At 41.1% G+C, this 17,696-nt stretch overlaps 2 protein-coding genes across 4 annotated transcripts in view; one reads left to right on the top strand and one right to left on the bottom strand.

Annotated features, from left to right (window-relative positions):
• Positions 1–2,588: 2,588 nt before the first annotated feature.
• The window catches only part of LOC134359921 (putative uncharacterized protein BRD3OS), a 42,491-nt gene continuing 27,383 nt past the window's right edge, over positions 2,589–17,696 (top strand). The window contains exons 1-2 of one of the 2 annotated variants that reach the window (XM_063073771.1): positions 2,589–3,358; positions 3,508–3,935. In XM_063073771.1, the coding sequence (XP_062929841.1) occupies positions 2,681–2,965 (285 nt within the window). In that variant the 5' untranslated portion in view covers positions 2,589–2,680 and the 3' untranslated portion in view covers positions 2,966–3,358; positions 3,508–3,935. Of the gene's footprint in view, positions 3,359–3,507; positions 3,936–17,696 lie in introns of those variants that run through there. The other variant, XM_063073772.1, reaches the window with a different exon arrangement.
• The window catches only part of LOC134359919 (bromodomain-containing protein 3-like), a 41,181-nt gene continuing 38,673 nt past the window's right edge, over positions 15,189–17,696 (bottom strand). The window contains exon 12 of one of the 2 annotated variants that reach the window (XM_063073770.1): positions 15,189–17,669. In XM_063073770.1, the coding sequence (XP_062929840.1) occupies positions 17,542–17,669 (128 nt within the window). In that variant the 3' untranslated portion in view covers positions 15,189–17,541. The remainder of the gene's footprint in view (positions 17,670–17,696) is intronic. The other variant, XM_063073769.1, reaches the window with a different exon arrangement.

The raw sequence follows: 17,696 nt of genomic DNA, 5'->3' as shown, positions 1-17,696 counted from the left end.
AGGAATAAACAGTCAGTGTTTTGAGCTGAGACCCTTTATTCTTCATTGAGCTTTTTTCATGATTTGTTGCTCTACAAATGAGGGGTTTAGAGGCAAAAGCCATGTTAACCTATTCTGAAGCAAACAAAATAGGGGAAGATCAATGGGTAGGAGTTGGAGAAGCAGAGAACTGTCCGAAGAGTAGGGAGGAAACTGTAGAGCTAGGAAGGGCAAGGACATAAATTATTTGAAAGGGATAAGAGTTTTTGTAAATGTGACTCTTAGCCAAAAGCCAAAGCAGCACAGGGTGATGGACGAATGGGGAAAACTGTTGATGATGATTAATGAAGTTTGTATGAGCAATTGTTTATGAGAATAAAACTTTGGATGCAAGTGGGTCAAGCTCAGGACTGGAGGTAACAATTGTATGAATCAGAGTTTCAGTAACAGGAGGAGATACGAGTAATGTTATGCATGGGGAAAATATTGGAATTGTGAATTGGATTTATGGAGAATAGTGCACTTTTGGGTCAAACTTGACTTTAAGTTTGCAAGGCATGGAGACTGTGACAGGCTTTGGGCCTTGCATCAATTAGTTGGAGCAGATTTCTCCCCACCCCCAGTTTGACAGCGTCACTATTTAGAAACAGTAGCGAGTACTTTGTGTTAAGAGGTAGTCAGGTAGAGGTGGGTGTTTTCAGCATACATGTGAAAAATGAAAAAGTGCTGATGAGCGAAGAAAGTTTGCATTTGTGAGTTATTTTCTGGGAGAGTGGAAATGATTGGGTAATTCTACTATCAATGAAGCACGTGCTCACTTTGCAGTAAGTAATTGATCTTATTCATTTAATTTATATGTAATTATCCTGCACAAACTATTTTCAAGAAAGATTATCCTGATTTTATTAGGAGATATTGAATTCATGCGTTCTCTTTCTTCGGTTATTTAAATTGTCAATGCTTTCTAAGGAAATCGGCGTCAAATTCTGTACAATAACTTCTGCTGCACCGAATATTTCATTGGCTAACAGTATTTCCAAATGACATTCATCAAAGAAAAATCCCACAGCTGTATCTTCGAAAGGCTAATGCCTTTCACAGCTCTGGTGCTCTCTTTGACATTAGCTGTTATCTGCTTAACTAAATCACCTTATTTCCAATTCAACAGCATCATGTATCCCGATCCTCCAACGTATTACCTGCCATGAATAGCAGCGCAGACTCGAAGAGCCATATTTAGGAACTTCCCTGTGGTTAGTTCTTATTGAATCTCCCTCGTGCCACCTTTTTCTTTTTAAAAGACGCATTACAATTCTTCCAACTAAAATCTAAACTGGACAGGCAGAAACAATGGGCCTACCCAGGACAACCTTGTTAATAGATCTTAGGTGAGAAATAGAAGTCGATACGGGAATTTTAAGAACTGTACCAATTGGAACAGTGATATGCTTGTATTTATTCAAATTAAAATAGTGTAACTGCTGCCTCTGAGTTGTAAACACTGGGGAGGGTCACTGGTTATCGAACAACTCCATTCGGACCCCCACATTTTTTCGGCTTCTGTCACTTTAATTATCAGTGTAATTCTGATCTAGCCTCTTACAGTATTTTAGTAAAGTTCAGCACAAACGCAAACAACTGTACTTGGCCTTTCAATGGCGCCCATCTGGGCTCAACAAAGTTGAAAAGATTCAGATAAGCATTCTTTCTCCCGTTTAAACCTCCTGAAAATTCAACCTTTTGTTTCTGTAATTGGTATTTTCCTTTACTAACTTCTGTTTAGTACTCTTTACTCGTTCCCACTCTTTACACCTTTCATCTCGTTTCCATATCCCAGCACCTATATAAACTTGTCAAGCTCTGATAAAACATTGACACGTTTCGCTCCACACATACGCTATCTGATTTACGGATTATTTCCAATAGTTTTTATTTTGCTTTTACTAATATGCTAGGTGCTGCTTGTGGGGCGTTAGTGCAAATTTACTTCAAATTTGGTCTTTTAAGTGGTCTACGTTGAGGTAATGGGAAGAGGCGGACACTTTGTTAATGATATTCGGGGCAGCATATTCCCCGAAAAGGCAGTTTACTCGCGGGGTTTGTGGTTGATTACTTCGGGAAGTGAGCACCATCTGCCGGACTGTCCAACAGCCGCACCTGGGCTGCGGAGGCGGACTGCAGCCTGAAGCGCCGTCCGTTGCCTTGGTTGCCGAGGCTCGGGTGTTCCCGTTGACAGTAGTTGTCATAGTTCCTCTGACTCGGGTGACTCCGAGGGCTCCGAGACTCAATTGTTGCCATTGTTCCTGGTGTTCGGCTGTTTCCGGGACAATGAGTGGCAATGGTTGCCATGGTTCCGAGCCTCGGGTGTTTCCGGAGACAATAGTAGTTAGCGGTTCCCGCTGTCTGGGTGTTTCTCTAGAAAACGACTGGTAACGGTAATCGTGGCTGAAATGGTTCGGGTGTTTCCCAAGATGGACTGAGAAATTGCCGATGTTCGGGTATTTCCGGAAACATTGATTGACAATATTTGTCATGGTTCCTGCTTTTCGGCTGTTTCCGAAGATTGACCCCCCCCCCAGTGGGTTGCGTGGTTCGAGTATTTCCGGAGACATTGAGTGGCAGCGGTTGCCATGGTTTCCACGCTTCGGGTGTTTCCGGAGATTGCGATGGATTTCAGGGCTTGGATCTAGCAAAGCGGAGGATGAGCGCAGCAGCGGGCGGGCGGACGCCACTGGCGGAAAAGGCCTTGTCGGAGCCTTACGGCCGGCTCCGTTACCATGACACGTCGCTGCTGATCTGGACACAACAGCAGCAGGAGCTGGAGAAGCGGGCAATGGGATCGGGCCCGGGGCCTGGGCCAGACAGTTTCTTGGGCCGGAGTCAGAGCATGTGGTACCGACAGTATGGAAACCAGCCTATCCTGATCCGGGACAAAAACAAAGTGGTCCCGGGCCCGGCCCGCTCTCAGTTCTGCGTGATAATGTAAATAGAATTTGGGTTCACCGTGATATTATTGTCCGAGGGGTCTTCAGCCGGAACTCACCTACGGCCAGAAAGAACTGTACCCAATGCACCCACATCCAGAGCGATACACACAGCCAGCGGAGAACCTACACCTTCACCAACCGGAGCATCTCCGCACTTGAATCCGTAATTATACATGGAATCACAATCAACAGGAACACCTTTTGCCGCTGTGTCATCGACTACATAGTAATTACATTCTAGATCAACCCCAACACCAGAGTAACGTGTCTGCTGCATCTAACATCCCTTGCAACTCGCCCAAATGATCCATCAACACTCATCGGTCGTTCGTTTGGGTTAGAACCTGGCAGCGTTCATATGTTCCAATGCGAATGGACAGTAGGTTCCAGCCGTAAGTGATGCAACCAGATTTTTAAAAATCTGCATTTTATCATAAACTGCCAAAAAACGGATTAAACAAGTGTCAGGAGGGAGCGCTTGTCCCAGCGCAGCTAATTATTATTTATGTATGTGTGTATTTATTTATTTATTTATTTGTAGATTGCCACTGAAAGTTTGACCTAATAAAATCCAGACTTTGAATAGTCGGACAACCGAGCAACAGAGAACCCTTGAGGGAACATTAGAAGGTGCAGGCACCTGGTTCAGACAATCACAGGAACCTACAGGCCACCGCGGGAACAGATTACTTGAATGTTTTATATCAGTTCTTTTTTTCCAAATATTTTATAGTATTTTAATGGAAGTACCGTATTTTTGCAATTATACCTTTTGTTTTTACTCACTACGTTTTCATATCTAACAATTTTACAATAGTCTCTGTGGAGCTCTGGAATTTGGATATCAGCTACCTAATTTCAGAATTTGACGGCAATATTGTACTCCCTGGAGTCTGTGTCCAGTAATAATGTAATCATATTCTTTTTGTTCTAACGGAGACTGGCAGTATCAATCACGTACAAAATAAACCACAAATACTGAAAATCTGAAATAAAAACTAAATATTCAGAAGTACGGTTACTTATTTCTGGAGCAACCCAGTAACCGCTGCATGCTGACACGGTCATTTGTTACCTTGAGGTTACCTATTGGAACTATGAACACTTTCTTCCACAATTGCTGCTTGACCTGCCGAGTATCTCACTGAAATTGCAAAAAACCTGAGAAACCAGCCTCTCAGTCCCTCACTAAAACATAGAACAGTACAGATTCAGAATCACTTTATTGCCAGTATATGAAACTTATCAGAATTGATTGTGGTTAGGTGCCAAGTCTAAAACAGAACAATACCGTAACAGACAATAGTAACTAAATAGTGAGAAATAACAATTAGCAGAATGATTACATGAACAAACGTCAATAATCAAATAAATGTGAACATATGAACAGATTGAACAATTATCAACAGAGCAAGGGGAGCAGAAAGTCAGGGACAGTTAGGGTATTACCCCCCGAGTGAGTTTTGTTGAGAAGCTAGGTAGCTACAGGAAAGAAGGTTAAGAGATAACAAGTACTCCTGGTGGTGATGGACTTACAGCGTCTCCCTGATGGCAATTTAGTGAATAGGTAACTGCTCGAGTGGGTGGAGTCGGCAGTAATTTTTTCTGCTCTTCTAATGTCGGTAGCTGTCAGCCACTCTGCTGACTGGACCACTCGCTCCACCCTGGACTTGGAGTGGGGGGAGGCGGCGGGAAACCAAACGGTGATTGAGGTGGGCACAATACTCTTAAATGATGGCCGAGTAAAAATTCATCAGGATACACGCTGAGATTTTAGTTTCCTAAACTGGCGTAGGAAGGGCAACCTGCTGGGCTTTCATAGTGATGATCTTAACATGCTCGTCCTACTTCAATATGTAGGTAATGGTAGTCCCCAGGAATTCGAAAGACTCGACCACAGGCACAGCCTGACCATTAACTTCCAAGAGAAGGCAAGTAGGGGGTTGTTGGTGGAAGTCACTCCTCATGTCCACTATCCTGACAGCATAAAGCTCCAAGGTATGAGCACACCATGCTGCAAGACAGTCCGCCTCTCTGATTGGTCACGTCATTATTAAAGCTGAGACCAACTACAGTCGTGTCATGTCGTCCATGAGCTAGGATTTTAATGGATTTGAAAAAAAAGATCTAATGCCTTCCTTACATATATGACGAATAAACTCTTTTCAGGCTTCCAGCCGGGTACAAGTACCAATGACAAACCCCGCTATCTTCATCAGGGATGGATTTGTCAGTGGAGACACGGTCATTTATATAAAGTGGGAACAGGAGGGGTGAAAAAAAAACGACCCTGGGGGGAGCCTGTGGATCAGACAAGTAGGAGCCCAGCCTGGCACACTGCTTCCTTCCAGACAGGAAGCACAGCACAGGGTCAGCCTTTTCAGCCCACTGTTCTACTCTACACCTGTGACTGTGTGGCTAGGCACAGTTCAAATGACATCTTTAAACTTGCTGATGACACCACTATTGATGGCAGAACTTCAAATAGTGACAAGGAGGTGCACAGGAGCAGGACAGATCAGCTGATTGAGTGGTATCACAACAGCAACCCTGCTCTCAATCTCAGTAAGACCAAGGAATTGTTTGTGGACTTAAGGGAGGGGAAGTATTGGAAACACACACCAGTCCTCATCAACGGATCAGAAGTGGAAAGGACGAGTAGTTTCAAGTTCCTGGGTATCAACATCTCTGAAGATCTATCCTGGGCCCAACATATTGATGCAATTACAAAGAAGGCATGACAGGGATTCCATTTCATTCGGAGTTTGAGGAGAATTGGTATCTCACCAAAGACACTTGCAAGTTTCTACAGATATACCGTGAACAGCATTTTAACTGTTTTGCATCACTGTCTGGTATGGAGGGGCGACCGCAGACGATCGGAAAAAGCTGCAGAAAGCTGTAAGCTCGGTCAGCTTCATCGTGAGCACCAACCTCCCAAGTATCCAGGACATCTTCAAAGGTGGTGCCTCAAAGGCGGCATTCATCATTAAGGACCCCCGTCACCCAGAACATGCCTTGTTCCCATTGATACCATCAAGGAGGAGGTACAAGAGCCTGAAGACACACACTCAACAGCTTCTTCACCCCTGCTATTAGATTTCTGAATGGACAATGAACCAATGAACACTACCTCAGTACGTTTCCCCTCTCTTTTTGCACTATTTAATTTTTTAAAATATAGACATACTGGAACTTATAGTTTCTCTGATTATGTATTGTAATGTACTGCTGCTGCAAAACAACAAATTTCATGACATACGCCTCTGATACTAAACCTGATTTGCGGAACTCCACTATTCATCGACAGCCATCCTGCAAAGGACCCTTTTCTGCTCACTGCTTGACTTCTGCCAGGCAACAAATCTTCTAACCATGCTAGAACCTTTGCCTCTAACATCACAGGCTCTTGTTTAGCTGCCTTGGGTACATCACCTTTCAAAAGGCCGCCTGAAAATCAAAGTAGATAATATCCATGACTCTCCTTTGTCTAACCTACTTGTTACCTCCTCAAAGAATTCTAACATATCTCTTGATTCTCTTAATATCTGAAAGCATATTCTCAACATATTTAGTGACAGTGTACACAACTTTCTTGTCTAGAGAATTCAAAAGGTTCAATACATTCTGGGTAAATATGTTTCTCTTTAATACTGTTTGAGTATTCTAAGTATCCCAAGTATCCCAGCCAAAGAAAATTTCAACTCTATCAAATCTGTTAAGTCACTTAAGAATCCTGTATATTTCAATTAGATTATCTTTCATTCTCTAAACTCTGGAGTCTATCAGTCTAGTCAGTTTAATCTGCAATGACAGTCATGTCATAGCAAATGTGCAGTGCATTCCATCTACTGCAGGTAGGGAAACCAGATCTGCAGATTATTCCTGTTGCAGTCACTCCATTCTTTCTGTATTCTCTCACTCAAATCCTTTTGCTATAATGGCTAACATACCATACCTCTATATACCACGCCAGTCCAGGTGAACAGTCTTGACCTGAAACATTGACCATCCATTTCTCTCCACGAGTTCATCCAGCATTTTTCCACATTCCAATGTCTGCAGACTCTTGTGGTACCAGTTTACTTCCTAATTTCTTGCTGAACTTGCATGTTAACTTTACAGTATGTGACTCAAGGAATCACTGAACACTACTCAAGGAGACCCAATTCCCGATGAATGTCAACTTTCAACCTCTCACCTGATAAAGTGTTATACCTTTCCAGTTCTCCCACAAACTTAATGACCTCATTTTTCCACAGTTCATCTGCCATGAATTATCAGAAAATTTTAATGTTTACCATAACCATCTAATAGGGTCTTTAAGACAGATTGAAAGCAGTGATCCCCCATTGTTCAGTCTCCTGAACTGAGTATCACCCATTCTGCCTACTTTCTGTATCAATTAACCTATGCTCCATCCACACATTACAGAGAAGGTATGGCAGTGCCTCTACTTTCTTAGAGGATTGTATAGATTTGGCAAACTACAGATGCACAGTGGACAGTCTCCTGACTGGTTGCATCATGGCCACACCAAAGCCCAAGAATGGAAAAGGCAGTACAGCCTGGTGGGTACAGCCCAGTCCATCACAGGAAAGCCCCTTCCCACCATTGAGCACATCTACAAGGAACACTGCCCCAAGAAAGCAGCATCCATCATCAAAGACTCCTAGCATCCAGGCCATGCTTTCTTCTCACTGCTGCCTTCAGGAAGGGGGTACAGGAGCAAGGACAGTTCAACCATCAGGATCTTGAATCAGAATGGAAAACTTCACTCACCTCAGAACTGAGCTGATTACACAATGCTGGTGTGTCAGTCTTGGTGTACAGCTTTCAATTGATTCTATTTTATTTCTTTGTTCTGCCATGAATGCCTACAAGAAAATGATTCTCAGGGTTGTGCATGGTGACATATATATATATTTTTTGATAATATACTTTGAACATTTATCACACCAAAACTGTACACTCTGATTTTGCTAAAATCTCTGTGGCACCCCATTGAAGATCCTTTAAAAGCCCAATGCATCACATTCATTAGCTCATCCTTACCTAAGCTGCTGATTAAAGAAGAATGGTGAACTATCAAGGACATCTTCAAAAGACAGTGCCTCGAGAAGGCAACGTCCATCATTAAGGACTCTCACCATCCAGGATGTGCCCACTCTTCTCATTACTACCAGAGAGGATGTACAGAAGTCTGAGGGTGCAAACTTAACATTTTAGGAACAGCTTCTTCTTCTCTGTCATCCGATTTCTGAATGGTCCATGAACCCACGAATACTACCTCACTATTTTGTTTTCTTTATTTTGTTCTCACAGTACAACAAAGAAATACAATCGATTCTATTGCTCTTTCTTCTGCTGTGAGAATCTCAAGGTAACATATACATACGTCAACAATAAATTTACTTTGAACTCTTTTTGCACTAGGTATTGTTATCTATTTCTTATCGTAACTTACAGAATTTTTAAATCAATTGCTCTGTACATGTCATGACTCTGGTTCATAAACACAAGGGATTCTGCAGATGCTGGAAATCTAGAGCAACACACACAAAATGCTAGAGGAAGTCAGTAAGTCAAGCATCATCTATGGAGGGTCTCTGGATGAAGTGACCTTATGAAGGGTCTTGACCCAAGAAGTTGATGTTGCCTGTCTTGCTGAGGTTATCCAGCATTTTGTGTGTGTGGCTCTGATTCTGAATAAGCTGACGTCAGCCCTGGAGCTCCCTCAGCATACCCACTCTCAAACATGAGCTTATCAAGGGCCCTCCCAGTGTTAGTCAAAGTGCTCTCCAAATGCTAATCCAATGTTGGCCTGGCCAACCCCCTCCCTCCCTCCCCCCCCACCCACAAAGTGCAAGGTTAAGTACAGGATAACTGAGTTTTTAACATACGACCTCAAAAACTGGCAAGAAATTCTCTCCAAACTGCTGATCACAGAATCATACTTCACTGACACGGGCCCTTTCAGCTCAATTTGTCTAGTGATGCATTATCGCCATATATTCCATTTGCCCACTTTCAGCCAGTATCCCTCTAAGCTTTTCCTGTACAAACACCTGATAAATATTGCACATGTATCTGCTTCCATAACCTCACTGCACTTAATTCCAGATATTCACCAAGGTGTAAAAAAACGTACCCTTCAGATATTCTTTACATTTCTCCCCTCTCACCGTGTAGTTTTAGATTCCCCTGCCTTAGCAAAAAGATTACCTATCCAAACCATGCTCCTCATAATTTTATAAACCTCAGTAAGGATACAGTCAGCCTCCTAACTTCCAGTGTGAATAAACCCAACCAATCCAAACTTACCTTGTATCTATAACCCTCCATTCTTACATTCTCTATTACTGACACATCCTTCCTATAGTTTGGTGACCAGAACTGTACACAATGCTTATCATGTGGTCCAACCTACCTTTTGTACAACTACAAGACATCCCAACTTTTATACTCAATGCCTTGGTTTATGAAGGCAAAAATTACAAATATTTTTTTCACCGTATCAACCTTTATCGCCATTTTTAGACAGATATAGACTTGCATCCCAAGGTTTCTTAGTACATCAACAGTATGAAGGTCCCTATATCATACCAGAATTTGACTTCCCAAAGTATATTAGCTGACAATTGTCTGAAGTGCCTACTGGTATCACTTGACCCAACTTTTCAGGTTGTTTCTGTTCTACAGAATCCTGAGATAGCTCCCTTCACTATCTATGATTCCACCATTTTTCAGAATGTTAACTAATTACTAACAATACCAACTATATTTTCATGCTATATTACAAACAAAAGGCCCTAGCACTGATCTATGAGATGCACTACATTTTTACAGACTTCCATCATTACCCTCTGCCTCCAATCTTCAGCACGGTTGGATCCAGTTTGCCAACACAGTTTCGATCACTTGTGCCTTTAAACTATTTGTATCTTTCTGACATGCACGGCCTTATCAAATACTTTCACACTATCATCTGTCAAATTTAGCTTTGTAATCTCCAGAATCATTTTGGAGAATTGATGTTGCACCTCTTTAAAAGCCTACCTGAGGTTCAGGACACAGAAAGAATCACAGAGTTCATTCTAATCAAGCTCTGATTGGTACCATGTATCTTTTCAACTTTAACTCCTATCCTTCTGTATAGTGAAGCCCTTTTAGGTAACACCCAGCTTTTCATACAATTTTTCATATCTGTCCATTTATCGAATTGATTTTTGTACTTGAAACCCAATCCTGCTGATTTTTTCCTAATTCCCAAAGCTTTGCCACTTAGAAAATACACTGATAAACTGAATCAGAAACAAACTAGATTGCTTCATCCAAACATTGCCACAATTCAGCTCACCAACTTCATAATAACTCTTTACAATTTTCTGCTCTAGGTAACACAAATTACTGCACACCTAATACAAACTCTCTAATCCTTCATCCAATCTATTGATAAATATAACAAACACCAAAACCCAAGTACAGCTCCCAAATAAGACAAGTCATAGTGAATATGCCTCCATTACAATCATAGCCAGTGAATGACATACCTAACCACCTATTGCATATAATCAAATGATGTCACTTTTTGTTCTTTTGACAATCACATTCATTCTGTCCCCTAGCTCTTGATCCCGAGACAATGAGAATTCATTATTTCCAATTTCCACCCTGTATGATTTTAAATACCTTTATCAGATCTCACCCATGAGCTCCTGCTTTCTTCCACTTCAATCATTGTAGATTCACAAGTCTGCCAATATACTTACATCCTCTTCCTTGGAATTATTTTTCTAAGTCCCTTCTGCATCACTTCCAGTCTTCACATTTTCCTAAACTGTGTGCACAAGCATCCAATTATAGCCAAAAAGAAACATTTTTTAAGTATTCATCATGAATTCATTGCTCTTATCCTCTATTCCGCTGTTAGTAATGCCCAAGACTCTGAAGGCTGGAAGAGTACAGCAGATCAAACAGCATCTATGGAGGCAAAGGGATGGTTAATGTTTTGGGTTGATACACTGCGTCAGGTTTTTGGTTTATCTCCAGATTCTTGTGTCTGCTGTTGCTTCCATCTCCAGGATTCCTTTTGGTTTTTTTTTTAAAGCCACTTTCTCAACCTACCCTCACATTTTCAAGAAACCTTGACCTTATTATCTGTTCTTGTATTACTTCGAAAATTGTGCCCTCTAGTTTGTAATGACTCATTCCCCTTCCAACATATTTTTCAGCATCAGACTGTCTGTCTATTCCATCAACCTGCCTATACCTCCTGTAACTTCAATATTCCATTACATCATCAGCAAATTTTAAAATTAGACCCTCCAGCCAAATCCACATATATTACGTAAAACAGTGATCCAAGAAGCTCTCTTTGGGTTTGCTATTGTACACTTCCTTCAGGTCTAAAAATCAACCTTTCAGCACTAGTCTAGTCTTTGTTATTTAGATACTTAGTTATGTATACTGTGACCCATTTTATTCCACAGCCTTCAAACTGAAGAACAAACATTTATGTGGCACCCTGTACATGAAACACATTTCCCCTCATCAGCCTCACTTCATAAAAAAAAAACTATTGTCAAATTAATTCCATGTGATTTGCCTTTACAAACCTTTTCTGGCTTTCCCCAATTGATCTACATTTTGTCCTTTCTCCAAATGTTTCTAAAATTTTGCTACCACAGAAGTTAAACAATCTGACGTGTACTTATTAACACAAAAGATTCCACAGATTCTGGAAATCCACACACGCAAAATGCTGGAGGAGCTCAGCAGATCAGGCAGCAACTATGGACATGAATAAACATAAATGTTTTGGGTTTAAACCCTCCTTCAGGACTGGAAAGGAATAAAAAGTTGAGGGGAGGGGAGGGAAAAGAGGACTAGTTAGAAGGTGATTGGTAAAGCCAAGTGGGTGGGAAATGTAAAGGAATGGAGAAGGAATCTGATAGGAGAAGAGAATGGACCATGGGAGAAAGGGAAGAAGGAGGGGCACCAGGGGAAAGTAATAGGAGGATGAGGAGAAGAGGTAAGAGGCCAAAGTGTAGAATAAATTCTTCTATAACTGGAAGGAGAAATTGATGTTCATACAGTCAGGTTAGACAAAATATAAAGTGTTGATCCTCCACTCTCTGTGTGCCCTGATCATGGCAAAAGAGGACTGCATGGACCGACATGTCAGAACAGGAATGATAGGAATTAAAATGGTTGGCCACTGCTTGCTGGATTTATCCCAAGACTTTTTTTTTGAACAGTTTTACTGTCCCCAAGGCCCATCCAGAGTTTACAGATGTTTGGAAAATTATTGTAATTTCCTCCTCTACTTTCCACAATGTTGGATGTATTCCATCTGGATCAGCTGGCATTTGCACAGTAAGACCTTTGCTAGTCCTATGTTTTTAATGTTCAGAATTTCTGAAACTCTCAATTACAGTTTGCTCTGACCCCAACTGCATTATCTTCGTTGAAGATTGATGTAATTTAGGTATTTATTATTTTTAGTTATTTCCTCTACCTCCACGAGTAAATTTCATTTTTGGTCTCTAATCAGCTCAATTTCTCCCCTTGGTACCCATTTCCAGTTCACATGCCCTTAGAATATTTTTGAATTCCTTTTTGAGTTTGCCACCAGTGTTTTCTCATTGGCTTCCATCTGCTTTTATTTCCCGTGAGTGAACTTCCAATGATCAGTCTGATTTCACAAGTCAAGTCCTCATTTTCCAGTTTTGCTCTCTACTCTTTAGCTCATTCATGAAGATAGTAGATTTAATGTTCTGACCCTTCCCCTCACAAGTTATCTTAATTTTAAAGGTCTACATTGTTCAAATGCATTTTTGCTAGCTTCAACATTACCTAGTCCAGATCTGTATTCATTCCTTTAAAATTGACCCTTCTCCGATTGACTGCTTTCACTTTAATGTGGTCTATATCAAAATTCAAAAAGTTCAAAGTACATACATGTCACCATTGGCAACCCTGAAATTCATTTTCTTGTGGGCATACTCAATTAAACCATAGTAGGATGATAACCATAATAGAATTAATGAAAGACTACACCAACTTGGGCAACCAACCAGTAAGACAACAAACTGTACAAATGCAAAAAGAAAAATAATTAATAATAATTAATAAATAAATATCAAGAACATGAGATGAAGAGTCCTTGAAAGTGAGTCCATACGTCGTAGGAACATCTCAGTGACAGGGTAAGTGATGTTGAGTGAAGTTATCTCCATTGGTTCAACAGCCTGATAGTTGAAGGGTAATAACTGTTCCTAAAACTGGTGGTGAGTCCTGAGGCCCCTGTACCTTCTTCCTGATGGCAGCAGCGAGATGAGACCATGACCTGGGTGGTGGGGACCCCGATGATGAATGTTGCCTTCCTGCAATAACACTTCACATGGGGAGGGCTTTACCTATGATGGACTGGGCTGTATCCACTACTTTTTGAAGGATTTTCCATTTAAGGGCATTGGTGTTTCCATATCAGGCTGTGATGTAACCAGTCCATATACTCTCCATCACACATCAATAGAAGTTTGACAAAAGTTTTAGATGTCATGCTGAATCTTCACAAACTCCTAAAAGTTTTAGCTGCCATGCCTTCTTTCTAATTGCACTTACATGCTGGGCCCAGGACAGGTCCACTGAAATTACAACACTGAAGATTTTAAAGTTGTTGACCCACTCCACCTCTGATCATCCCATGAGGACTGACTCTTGGCCTCTGGTTTCCTCCTCCTGAAGTCAACCGTCAATTCATTCTTTGGGGCACTCCTGTGTTCGTGGATGTTTGCGAAGAAAAAGAATTTCAGGATGTATATTGTATACATTTCTCTGACATTAAATGTACCTTTGAAAGTCATTATCAGCTTGATCTTGCTGAAATTGAGTAAGAGGTTGTTGTTGTGTCACCACTCAGCCAGATTTTCAATCTTCCTCCAATATGCTGATTCATCACCACCTTTGATTCAGCCTATGACAGTGGTGTCTCCAGCAAACTTAAATATGGCATTGGAGCTGACCTTAGCCACACAGCCATCAGTGTTAAGAGAGTAGAGCAGGTAGCTAAGCACACAGCCTTTTGGTACACTTGTGCTGATGGAGATTGTAGAGATGTTGTCAATCTGAACTTTTTGGAGTCTACAAGTGAAGAAGATCCAATTACACAAGGAGGTATTGAGGCCAAGGTCTTAAAGTTTATTGATCAGTTTTGAGGGGATGATAGTATTGAATGCTAAGCTATAGGCGATAAAGAGCATCTTGATATATGCATCTTTGCTGTTCAAATGTTCCACGGTTGCGTGAAGAGCCAATGAGATGTCATCTGCTGTGGGCCTGTTCTGCCAGTAGGCAAATTGCAATACCTTCCCGGAGCCATTCTAAACATTATGATATAATGACTGCTGTTTCCTAGGAAAAAATCCAGCAATTCTACCTTTCTAGGAGGCACAAGAGACTACAGATTTCAGGATCTGGAGCAAAATAAAAAACAAATCACTGGAGGAACTCAGCAAAAGTGAGATGAGGGGTTTGTTGGGAAGGTGGGGAGAAGGATAGTCAACATTTTGGGACAAATTTATCCCTTTGCCTCCAAAAATGCTACTTGAACCATAGAATTTCTGCCACAGTTTGTAATTTGCTCCAATTCTACCTTTCTTGTTCGGCTAGAAACTCCTCTCCATCTTTACCCCTTGATATACAACTGTTTCAGTTTATATTTGGATAATTATGAGTCCCTATTACTATAATTCTTATGGCTTTTGCATTTCATTGGAAGTTTGATCTTCCATACAATTCCTATTACTATGTAATCACACCTCCATTGTTTTCTACTTTTAAACAGTAGATTCTCTCAAGTATTTCGGAATACCCTCTTTTTCCAGAATTACATTACTGCCACTGCCTCTTTCCTCCCTATGTTTTCTGAACATTTTGTATCCAGCAATAATACAAAAACACCCACCTTTTCTTTTGATTTGAGGCCCTTGTCATTGCCACAATTTCTCAATACAACATGATTAGTTACACAACTCACCCTTGTTAAATCGCGTACTGCATTTACATACAGCAATGAACTCTTTAGCCTGGTTCCATCTAAAGAATTCCTGTCTTGTTCACTTAATGGTTATTCCTCTCAACTTCTTTGCACATTTTTCTTACTTTTAAATTGTTACCTTCATATTGCCAACACCCTTACCAAATTAGTTCAAAATTTTCCCCACCCCAACACCTCCATAAACACAGCCTTACCAATATTACCAAAAACAGCCTAGTCATTACTGACAATCCCTTACCCACATTACTAAAAGATCACCAATCATTATGTGTGAACTAGCTGTGTAGACAGCAGCTGCTGTCATTCCCCACTGTAACATTTAAATGTCATTAACCGACTAGAAAAGAGTTAAGAACTCACCTGATTGTTAGAGCCTACAGAAATGCAAAAACACCTCCTGGGAGGACTTCTAAAGTTGAACATTTCTGAGAATGCTTCTCATAAAAATCTACCATGAGGGGGAAAACTCATATCCAACGCACTTTAAAAGCTCAGTGAAGCCAGGCTTCATTCCCAAAGTCTCCTGGAGTGGCATCAGGTTTAAACAAATCAAGTATTGTTCCCAGCTTCTATTGAGGAATGACATGTGGTAAACTTATATTGTGTTCCTCATTCAACTTCACCCCAACATTGAACAGTGAAGTTAGGGACAGAAATATAAAGCAAAGGAGAACTGAAGGAACAGGGAGGCAACAAATGAAGTTATAGTCAGAAAACACACCATAAAATGACAAGAGAGGTGGGACCATCAGTGGGGAGGGTGGTAAGCAAGATGCCTGACTGTAACTGTGGTCTGAGAGGATCGGTCCACATCATTTGGGAAGATTCAGTCTCTTTAAAACAACAAAGACTATGTTCAGTCGATTCACTAGGTACTGCAGGAACAATACAGGTAGAGTTGAGGGCAGGAGGTCAAGAACTACAAAAGATAGGGAACCACAAAAGATACACTAGAGAGAGATCAGGACAGACAGTAAACCAGAGATACAATCAACAAACACGTAAGCACTTTTTGGAATTTATTATGAAAATCTGAACCCTGCAATATGGGACCCACATTACTCCCTCCTCTGAAGGTCAACAAAGAAACAAAATAAGAGGTCACGCGATAACCGAGTAGATTGTTTCTGTCGAGCAGCCAGTACTGACACATTGCTTTATACAATAAGCAATTACTACATCAACTTGTACCTAACATTTTCTATCAACAGAATTTAAAATTATAACAGCATTAAAAATATTAGGAGTTACTGTAAACCTGCATGCACAATACATAAAAAGGCAAATTTCCAAGGGAAAAGAAAATATTTAAGAGCCCAAACCAAGAGATTTGGTGTGATTTTCGTGTCCAAACTCTGGGTCAAGTTTTGGACCTCCACAAATGGGAGAATGAAAAGTTCAGAGATATAGGAAGTGCATTAACAGAAGAAACCAATATTAACCAAGAAATTAGGTGAGACAGGTTATTATGTAAGATCGCAGCAAGCAGTCATTAAATAAGCCAGAAGTTGCAATTAGTGACAAAATGAGTAATCTGTAACAGAGGTAGACAGAATTCAGTCTGTTGCATGGGGAGAAAGAGTTCATACCACCAAGATTGAGAGTGAGAGCTCAGTAAAAGAGAGCAAGAAGTCAATAACATAGGGGCAGAGTAGCTCATAATCACAATCAGTGCTATCCACTGGTATCAGTCTGTTATCAGGATCTCTGAGCTTCAAAGCTCAATTCTGATTAAGAGAATAAAATATTCGGAGTAAAAATTAAAAAAAAATACCCCATTACAAGACACACTCAGAAACCCACAAATGCAAAGACAAAAACGCAGCCATGATTTTCAAGTCTCTTGGTCTTAAAACACCATCTTCGTCTTCTCCAATTATTTCTGAAAGAAATGAACGAACCTGAAATTGGTTCGTTTTTTCCAACCCTGATCCCCAACTTTTAATACTCCCTCTGTACACTTCCCCCATCCCTCCCATCCTTCCCACCTGAATAAAACGACGTCTTTTTTTTAAGAAAAAGTAGAGATTGAATAGAGCACCCAAAGTGACTAAGCACCGGCCTGTGTACTGCCTGGATAAAAAAGTGAAGAATCTCACAGATCTTAGGCCATGCACATAATGGAATCCTGTGTGGCATCTTCTTCCATTGGTCCCAAATTGATTTATTTGTTTGACATCAATAAATTAGGTTCACACACACACACACTCATTGTGCAGACAGACACACATACACACCCACACACATACAGAGTCACAAGCAACATTCACGCAAAACACTCAGTCACAGTAACATTCACATCCAGTTGCACTCAATGGGTTCTTGGGTAAATGATCATCGATGGGATGTGCTTGTCAGGGTCCCCTCACATCGAGTTCAGCCATTAAAATATGTATAAGCACAGCCTCAGAATCCATTGAGGTAAGGTTCAGGTTGTGCAGGCCGGGAGCAGAGCAAGCCCTCTGTGCTTAAACTGTACATCCAGCATCCAGGTTGCAAGGCAAGGCAGAGCTATTCAGATTCGCTGGTGTCTGAGGAGCTGGATCCACTGGAACTGCTGCTGCCCGAGTCAGAGGATGAACTGCTACTGCCACTGAGCCGGGAAGGGCCCCCTCCTTGACCGGTATCAGACTTCTCCGCTAATGGGGTTAAAAGAAAGGAGCATC

The sequence above is a fragment of the Mobula hypostoma genome, chromosome 21 (genome assembly GCF_963921235.1).
Source record: "Mobula hypostoma chromosome 21, sMobHyp1.1, whole genome shotgun sequence".
Lineage (NCBI taxonomy): Eukaryota > Metazoa > Chordata > Chondrichthyes > Myliobatiformes > Myliobatidae > Mobula > Mobula hypostoma.
The sequence above is the reverse complement of the archived record's forward strand: the minus strand, read 5'-3'. Positions and strand labels throughout refer to the sequence as shown.